The sequence below is a fragment of the Amblyraja radiata genome, chromosome 35 (genome assembly GCF_010909765.2).
Source record: "Amblyraja radiata isolate CabotCenter1 chromosome 35, sAmbRad1.1.pri, whole genome shotgun sequence".
NCBI lineage: Eukaryota > Metazoa > Chordata > Chondrichthyes > Rajiformes > Rajidae > Amblyraja > Amblyraja radiata.
In genome coordinates, this window is record NC_045990.1 from 9,358,325 (window position 1) to 9,368,601 (window position 10,277).

A 10,277-nucleotide genomic window follows, 5' to 3' on the forward strand; every position below is an offset into this window, starting at 1 on the left:
ATAACTCCATTACAAAAGAACACTGTTGGCCACAATACATGTTGGAGTTCAGCAAAGTTGTAAAAGATGCAATATAAATACAAAACTTTGACTATCTCTTTGCCAACTCCTGTTTCTCTTTCTGTAGTACATGCTGTGCAAGTAATTCTGGGCAGCACAGCCCAGATGTAAATAATCAGCCACCAGATAGATTAGTAGCCTGGGAAAAGTCACAATATGGTTCTGCTGACGCACACCCAGCAAATTGAGTCACAAAGTGGGCTGCAACGTGACAAGGCATGAAGAGTTATCAAATAGGACCTCACAGATTTTGTGATGAAATATGATCAGTGTCCCTTTTTTGGCAAGTTTTGACGTATTTCTTCATGCACCATGATTCTTAAAAAAGGATGTGTCTGTCCAACACACAAAAAAAATCTGTCGCCTATCATTTTAACTGGGCAGTTAAAATGACAGGCAGCTTTAATCAATCTGAAACAAATTGGCAAGCCCATTACTGTGGACAGCATCTGCGAATCTATCAGTGGCAGAAGCTTTGGGTGCATCCAGGACAAATGTCCCTGGTTGCAAATGGGCAACCCAGCATGAACCAAACATTGAAAAAGTACATTATCAATTTGTAGTGCTCAGTTAAATCATGAAACTGAAATAGCAGAAACTACCAATTTCTGTAAATTGCCAAAACATTTTAAAATAAGAGGAACTAGGATATTACTGATCAGACACAATGGCAAAAAGCAGAATGTATACTGACATTACAAACAAAATTTTTGCTATTTATGAAGTTGGATTTTAAGCAATTTTCACTTCTCTTCTGGACCCAAACATTTCCTTGAAGCATCCATAAAAGATAAATCAGTTTGTGTTCACACGACATTCTAATGTAAATTAATACAAGGCTAAGACTTGACAGAAAATACAAACAGCTTATTCTTGGTGATTCTTTTTTTTTATACAAGAGACATCAATATTCTATTCATTTTAATTAAGTAAGTTTATTGGCCAAGTATTCACATACAAGGAATTTGCCTTGGTGCTCCGCCCACAATTAAGCAGTGGAAAATCAGCAAAGTGGGAATTTAATGATTAGAATCATGTTCAATAAAACATTAGGACTTTGGTAGTGCCAGACTAGCAGATTTTCCAGACTATCAGATTTTTTTCTTATTAGTACCCAGTCTGACGAAGGGTCTTGACCCGAAACGTCGCCAATTCCTTCTCTCCATAGATGCTGCCTCATCCATTGAGTAATGCCTCATCCAGCATTTTTTGTCTATCATTACTTTTATTTCATTCTTTTTACATGTTACACAATAGTATAATAACAAGTCATGTCAACCCATACGTTTAAAGGAGGTAAGAAATACAGAAGCACTCTAGACTCGGGACCCTGGCTGCAAATCCACCCACGTTCTTGGCTCCTAGTCTTCCAGGCACCATCCCTGGCTCCACCCTCACATCTGGCCCATTGTTCAGACCTCAGATCCCCAGCTCTGGCAACGCACCCTGCTTGCACTCTGGATCTTGAATCACATTATGGACAAATTAGTGCACCAGATGCCAGACTCTGACGATATCTGAACTGGATTATTGGGGTTTCACCTAATGTTTAATTTTGGGATTAAGTTTATACAATTTCATTCTTAATACTGCATAAAATTGAAAGAACTAGAGAAAAGTATCAGCTTCTCTTTACAATCTCTAATACTTTATTATGGATATTTAATAAACCAGTAGACACCTGTATTTGTAATTCTGCAATGATCATGGATGAAGGAGGCCATTCATCTATCTGCTCATCAATCCAGAACTACCTTACACTCCCTATTGAACCCACCATTTGTGCGTTCAGTAATCTTACATATTCTTTCTTCATCAATGAGGTCTGCCCGATATGAATCAGATTATGACATGCTCCAAGCGTGACCATGTCTATCTGCTTTCTATGCTATTTGCTCAAATTATTTTGGGTTTTCTTCGAGATCTTCGGTTTCCTCCCACACTCCAAAGACGTACAGGTTTGTAGGTAAATTGACTTGGTATAAATGTAAAAATTGTCCCTAGTGTGTGTAGGACAGTGTTAGTGTTTTCGGAAAGTCATAACTACTCTTAACTCACACATGCACTGACTTCACAGCCCAACACCCGGACTTCCATCTACTCTATCCACGTACTGAAATTTGGAACTGTAATGTGTATTGTAATTGTAATTTTTAATATTTTTAAAATAATTTTTAATATTTTAATATAACTTTAAAAATCTGCCTAAGAATACTACCTATTCATCCTTCACCATTTTGCCTTTATAGATATGTATATAGCTCCGCAGAATTGTGCACCTATCCCCCCCCCCCTTGTTTTGTTTGCTGTTTCTTGTTTTTTGTACTATATGTATGCACTGAGTACGAGATGCTTTTAATCTCATTGTACATGTATAGTGACAATAAATGGCATATCTATCTATATCTCTAGTGTGCGGGGATCACTGGTCTGTGCGGACTCGGTGGGCAGAAGGGCCTGTTTCTGCACTGTATGTCTAAACTAAACTAAACCACATGAAGATATATTAGTAACTGACAACCAAAACCTTAAGACTCAGGTTAGTTTATTGTCATTTTCACCAGGATGCAATGATGTTCTTTGTGCACCTGAAGCTTACAGACTAAATAGTATAGTATAGTAATGATAAAATACAACAAATGCAATGAGTGTGAAACAGCAGAATGATGCATGATTGTCGTACAAAAACACATTGAAGATCCAATAATGCAATAACTGAATGTGGTAGAGTTATGAGTATGTGGAAGCATAACTGGGAAGGAAGTGTGAAAAGGGTGATTGGTTCAGGAGCCTAATAGCAGTGGGATAAGCTGTTTTTGTCTAGATGTCAGAGCTCTCGATCGCTAGTATCTTCTTCCAGATGATAAAAGAGATAAAAGGGAGTGGCCAGGATGGCAAGCATCCTTGACCACACTTTCAGCCTTCCTGATGCAACACACCATGAAGATGAATTGGATGGAATGAAGTGTCGAGCCTGTGATCGACTGGGTTCACCATGCTCAACTTGTTTAGGCAGAGACTCAAATCAAATCTTGATCAAAGCAGTAGGTTTCAAGAAGCATTTTCAATGAAAGAATGGGAGATGAGAGGGGGTTGGGAGGGGGGGGGGGGGAATAAGAGGCAAATTTCTGGAACAAGGTCATCGACAGTGGAGCATATACATTTGGGGTTGATCTGGAGAAGGGCATGTATCATGATTGTAAGGTTGAAGATTATAGAGATAGGGAAGGGATGTAGCAATGAAGTGATACCAATACCCCATTAATGCGTTTTTAAAAGCAAAGCCGAGATAGGGTTAAGGGAAACGGATACTGTGTATGAGATACAGTGATAAAGGAAAGAGTCTCACTCCTCTCATTGTTCCTCCCTGGACCTAAGGAAGCACGCATTGCTGAAAAGGCACAATGCATCCTGCGAAAATCGACTGTTATTTCCTTTACAATAGGAATAGGGAATACTTGAAAAAAGACTATGGGATCTGACTTGGAGCTTTACTAAGGCATATGCAGCACAAGTACAGATAGCATTGCACAATTCTTCATGTGTTGAATTATAATTAACATTGATTGACTAATATGAACAATAACATACCGACTTATACACTGCAGTTGGTTTGCTTTTACACGTAAGCATCCTCCCCTATATCACCACCACTATGATAACATTATAATAATATGCAAACTGTTTAAAGCGATAATGTCAATAATTTTAATATAATACTTCAAAAGAAAAGGAGGGGCCAGTTTGGAATATTCAGGTGGAATTGCCCTTGGGAATAAGTGTAAAAGTACATTTACCTTTCTACATATTTTGGATGGGTTATAAAAACTTCCACATAATCAGGATGGGAATAAACACATTATCCCAGGAAGGAATATATAAAAACTCAGAACATTCGCTATCCACAAAATTCGCTATCCAAAACTCCTGATGGTTCAGCATTCGGCTCACTGCTGCTTTGGTCCTGCCCCCCTGACTTTGTGACCAAGATTCAGTAGAAGCTGGTGAATTATTCTGGGGTAAGAAGTCTCTGCTGCAGTTCAGAGTCTCCTGTTTGAGTCAGTCGCTAGTGTATGTCTAAATCTGGTGGTGACATTCTGCCTTTAAACCCTGTACAGATACTTGTATGTTGAGCAGCCTGTAGAGATACCTGTATGTTGAGCAGCCTGTAGAGATACCTGTATGTTGAGCAGCCTGTAGAGATACCTGTATGTTGAGCAGCCTGTAGAGATACCTGTATGTTGAGCTGCCTCCCTGACTGTGTGTGCTGGCAATGTATTTTATCTGTCACGTCACTGCCTTGACGATGACATGCAATACCCAATGCCAAGCATCAGGCATGATGTGTCTGAGAGATGCCCGTCTTTTACTGAGACGGGCATCTCCTCCAGTTTACCTCCTGCGATTACGGGCTACTGGAGAGACGGGCATCCTACCTCCAGTCAAAGGGCTCCCATGCCGGTGGAGGGAATCACTCTGGCCGTGAGGACAGAGGGACGGAGGGACGGAGGGACAGTGGAGTAGTGAAAGGCATGGATAGGGATGTGGAATTCATTGCTGTGGTGGCCACATCAGTAGATATTTTTAAGGCAGAGAGAGACAAATTCTTGATTAGAACGCGTGACAAGGGTTATGGGGAGAAGACAGGAAAATGGGATTAGGAGGCAGAGATCAGTCGTGATTGATTGGCGGAGTAGACTCAATGGGCCAAATGGCCTAATTCTACTCCTATAAACTTGTGTGAACTTGTGTATGCCACAACGTCTGATCCCTGATCAGCCATATTTGTTTACTACAGAAGACTTGGAGCTCTGGACGATGAGGGATGATCTTATAGAGGTGTATACAGTTATGAAGGGGATAGATAGGTTGATCATTATAGGCTTTTACCCAGAATAGAGGAATCGGAAACGGGAGGCCATAGGGTTAAGAAGAGAAGGGAAAGATTGGACCGAAGATAGATGACAAAATGCTGGAGTAACTGAGCGGAACAGGCAGCATCTCTGGAGAGAAGGAATGGGTGATGTTGCGGTCGAGACCCTTCTTCAGACAACTACTATCTACCTCTTTGGTGACCTTCGGACTATCCTTGATCAGACTTTGCTGGCTTTACCTTTCACTGATACCTTTCACTGAACATTATTCCCTTATCATGAATCTACACACAGTAAATGGCTCGATTGTAATCATGTAATGTCTTTCTGCTGACTGGACAGCATGCAACAAAAAGTTTTTTGCTTGGGAAGCTTACAGCCCAGTGGTTATGAATATTGATTTCCCTAACTTCAAGTAACCACTCTCTATCCCTCTCCCACCCAAGTCGCACTTGCTTCTCATTTTCACCCAACAAACAGCTAACAATGGCCTGTTTCCTTTATCATCGTTACTTTTTTTTGCATATCTTTCATTCATTGTTCTTTATCTCTCTACATCAGGGATTCCCAACCTTTTTCATCCCGTTTACCCCAGCAACTTTAATAACACATAACAATGTTATTTCACTTGTTTATGAACAACTAATGATGAACAGAACCAAACACAGTCAGTCAATGTGAAATAAATATGTACAAATCCAGAATCAACAAATTTACTACCTGGGTAGGCGAAATTTACCTCAGGTTGGGAATCCTACTACTTCAAGTTCAAGTGAGTTTATTGTCATGTGTCCCTGATAGGACAATGAAATTCTTGCTTTGCTCAGCACACAGAACATAGTAGGCATTTACTACAAAACAGATCAGTGTGTCCAGATACCACAATATAAATATATACACACATCATTGTCTATATTTCTCGTTTCCCTTATCCCTAACAAGTCTGCAGAAGGGTCTCGACCCGAAAGGTCACCCATTCCTTCTCTGCAGAGATGCTGCCTGTCCCGCTGAGTTACTCCAGCTTTTAGTGTGTCTATCTTCGGTTTAAACCAGCATCTGCAGTTCCTACACAAAAAACTTTCCACTGTACCACTGAGACTACAATACAATATTTATTCCATGTCATTTGAACCTCAGTGAGGCTCAACCGAAACTCCGTTTCTACAGCCATACAGACAAAACAATTCGTACAAGACACACAAACAATTAAATCCACACACACACAGACAGAATCTCCTCATCACTGTGACTAAACTAAACTGCACTGTGTCTCCAGTCCGGCAAACATTTCGTACCTGGGCGGCAGGGAGGGAGGGAGGGAGCTGAGGTGAGGGGTGAGCGGCGGGGACACGGCTGTAAACAAAGCCGCTTCCAGGAGCAACGAGCGGGAAACGGTGCGGGACGGGAGCCCGGCTCGCACCTGCGGCGGCCCCGGTCTGGCCTGGTCCCCTCCCCGGTCTGGCCCGGTCTGGCCCCTGGTCCCCTCCTTCCCCGGCCTGGTCCCTTACCCGGCCTGGTCCATGTCTGCCCCGGTCCCTTCCCCGGTCTGGCCCCCTCCTTCCCCGGCCCGGTCTGGCCCCGGCCTGGCCCGGTCCCCTCCCCGGTCTGGCCCCCGGCCTGGCCCCGGTCCCCTCCTTCCCCGGCCTGGTCCATGTCTGGCCCGGTCCCCTCCCCGGTCTGGCCCCGGTCCCCTCCTTCCCCGGCCTGGTCCCCGGCCTGGTCCCGGTCCCCTCCTTCCCCGGCCCGGCCCAGCCTCATTGTTGTCGGCTCCTGAGGTAAATTTGGGGATCCCTCCCTCAGTCAGAGTGAATTGAAACTCCCGCAGTTTCGCTCTATCCCCCCCCCCTCCCCCCCTCCCCGGACTGTCCACCCCAAAGCTCCTCAAGTCGGTGAAAAGTTACCGCCGAGGAATTAGAAGCTTCCCCCCCGCTCCCTCCCCCCTCAAGGAGGTTGATTCGAGCGAACTCACCGGTTAATCTTCTGAGCGAACGCGCGGCGCTCGGTTGAAGTGGCCATGGTGCTGCCGACGGGCACCCGAGCGGCGGCTCACTCACTCGCTCACTCGGCCCTGTCCCTCGCTCGGCAATCTCCGGAAACACTCGGCCCGGCGGGGATGGATGGGGCGGGGACTCGGCAATCTCCGGGAGCTGGGATGGGGCGGGGACTCGGGAATCTCCGGGAGCTGGGATGGGGCAGGGACTCGGCAATCTCCGGGAGCTGGGATGGGGCGGGAACTCGGGAAACTCCGGGAGCTGTGATGGGGCGGGAACTCGGGAAACTCCGGGAGCTGGGATGGGGCGGGGACTCGGGAATCTCCGGGAGCTGGGATGGGGCGGGGACTCGGGAATCTCCGGGAGCTGGGATGGGGCGGGAACTCGGGAAACTCCGGGAGCTGGGATGGGGCGGGGACTCGGGAAACTCCGGGAGCCTGGACTGAGCTGTGGAACTCGGCAATCTCCGGGAGATTGGAGCTGGAGCTCGGCAATTTCCGCCCACTATAACCATATAACAATTACAGCACGGAAACAGGCCATCTCGACCCTTCTAGTCCGTGCCGAACACGTATTCTCCCCTAGTCCCATATACCTGCGCTCAGACCATAACCCTCCATTCCTTTCCCATCCATATAACTATCCAATTTATTATTAAATGATAAAATCGAACCTGCCTCCACCACCTTCCCTGGAAGCTCATTCCACACAGCCACCACTCTCTGAGTAAAGAAGTTCCCCCTCATGTTACCCCTAAACTTCTGTCCCTTAATTCTCAAGTCATGTCCCCTTGTTTGAAACTTCCCTACTCTCAGTGGGAAAAGCTTATCCACGTCAACTCTGTCTATCCCTCTCATCATTTTAAAGACCTCTATCAAGTCCCCCCTTAACCTTCTGCGCTCCAAAGAATAAAGCCCTAACTTGTTCAACCTTTCTCTGTAACTTAGTTGCTGAAACCCAGGCAACATTCTAGTAAATCTCCTCTGTACTCTCTCTATTTTGTTGACATCCTTCCTATAATTAGGCGACCAAAATTGTACCCCATACTCCAGAATTGGCCTCACCAATGCCTTGTACAATTTTAACATTACATCCCAACTTCTATACTCAATGCTCTGATTTATAAAGGCCAGCACACCAACTAGACACCCAAATGAAAGATGATAGACACAAAAATTCTGGAATAACTCCGACTAACGTAAGAAAAGGTATGCTGGACTCTTGAGCAAACGACAAACAGCAGGCAGAATCAGTGAGTGGAAATGGACATTCTGAAGAAGTGTCACGACCCGAAACATCACCCATTCCTTCCCTCCAGATGCTGCCTACCCCTCTGAGTTACTACTCCAGCATGTTGTGTCTATCTATCTTCGGTCTGAAGAAGGATGCTGATAAAAAAATGTTTTCTGTCCTTATCCCTGCACAGATCAAGAATGTTTAATTGTCCTATGCACCAGCAACGGAACAATGAAATTCCTACTTGCAGCAGCTTAACAGCCCAATTAATACCAATAATTATACAATAATCAATAACAATAAATTATTCTGTAATACTGGGTAACAAGACCTTAACAGTGCATAACTGAAGTACATAGTGTAACCAAAATGCAGTCCAACCAAAACGCAGTCCATAGTAGATCGTTGGTAAGGTGAGGTTTAGGTTAGTGTCGGCAGAGTGGTTCAAGAGCCTGATAGTTGCTGGGGGAAATCTGTTTTTGAACCTGGAGATGATGGTATTCCGGCTCCAATGCCTTCCTCCTAATGATAGAGGTTGGATGAGAATGTGGCCAGGGTGGTGAGGGTCTTTGATGATATTGGCTGCCTTTTTTCAGGCAGCGCCCCCTTTGATTGTGTTGTGGTCAATACCTGTGATGCTCACTAACCCACTGAGTTCCTCCAGTAGTTTGCCTTTTTCTCTGGCTGTCCAAACTTTTTTTTACAGATTATTTTAATCAGTAGAAAAGTACAGCTTCCACGTAAATGAGGAAATATAATTTACATTTGAATGCACATTATCTGTGGAATATTTGACTTTTCTTTCAGATGAACTACATTCTGTTCTTGGAGAAAAATGTGCAGAGTTGTTGCAAAACTGCATGGACTTTGTCCAATTGTCTGGATAAAGGAAGATTCCATGCCTTTCCTTTATCTCAATGATACTGTTAGGCCAATTGCAGGTAAGGAGTAGACAGGATGATCATTTATAGAGGTTTAGAATGTAAAAGCAGGGAAGTACAGCAGTACTACAACGATAGATTAGTACGGGTGTCAGGGGTTATGGGGAGAAGGCAGGAGAATGGGGCTAGGACGGAGAGATAGATCAGCCATGATTGAATGGCGGAGTAGACTTGATGTGCTGAATGGCCTAAACCTGCTCCTATCACTTATTTATGACCATATGAACCCTTATGAACGCATGTCTAAAACAGGATCCTGATTTGAAATATCATCTGTCAATACCCTCTGCAAATGCTACCTGACCCACTGAGTTTCTCCAGCACAGTGTGTTCAGAAACCTTCTAATCATCAGTTTGGACTCTAGTGGAACAATAACAGTGATAGAGGCATACGGCACGGAAATAGGCCATTGAGCCCAATTTGCACATGTCAACCAAGATGCCCCATCCACACTAGCCCCAACTGCTCGCATTTGGCCCATATCCCTATAAACCCTTCCTATTCATGTACCTGTCCAAATGCCTTTTAAACGTGTTATAGTATCTGCCTCAAATACCTCCTCAGGCAGCAAGTTCCATATACCCACCATCTTCTGTGTGAAAATGTTACCCTCAGGTTCCTATTAAATCTTTCTACTCTCACCTTAAACCTATGCCCACAGGTTCTTGATTCCCCTAGTCTGGGTTTAAAAAAGCATTTCACGTCTGGCACAAGATTCAAGGATAGATTAGAAAGCTGAGACTGTTTTATTTACAAATGAGAAGGCTTGTGGATAAATTTGATGGAAATATATCAAATAATGTGTGGTCTGGACAGAATTGTTATTGGGGGGTCTGTTGTCTTTTAGTGTGGGGCAAGGATGAGAGGTGACAGATCTGAAGTAAGTCAAGTCAAGTCAATTTTATTTCTATAGCACATTTAAAAACAACTCTCATTGACCAAAGCGCTATACATCGGTGCAGGTACTAACGTGCTACCTACGTTACGTGCTACATACTCCTCAAGTAAGGAGGAAGAGAATTAATAAGGACGTGAGGAAGACCAATCTTCCAGAGTGTGTGGTTGGAATCTGGTGCGCAGCACCTGAGGATGTGGTGGAAGCAGATTCTGTTGCAGGCTTCTCAACATAATTGGAAGAAGGATCCCAACTCAAAACGTCACCAATGCATGATCT

At 44.2% G+C, this 10,277-nt stretch overlaps 1 protein-coding gene across 5 annotated transcripts in view; it reads right to left on the reverse strand.

Moving 5' to 3' along the window:
* LOC116991956 (dedicator of cytokinesis protein 7-like) overlaps positions 1–7,015 on the reverse strand; it is a 142,573-nt gene extending 135,558 nt beyond the window's left edge. For all 5 annotated transcript variants that reach the window (XM_033050972.1, XM_033050971.1, XM_033050970.1 and 2 more), the window contains exon 1: positions 6,904–7,015. In XM_033050972.1, coding sequence (XP_032906863.1) covers positions 6,904–6,950 — 47 coding nt within the window. In that variant the 5' untranslated portion in view covers positions 6,951–7,015. The remainder of the gene's footprint in view (positions 1–6,903) is intronic.
* Positions 7,016–10,277: the final 3,262 nt, after the last annotated feature.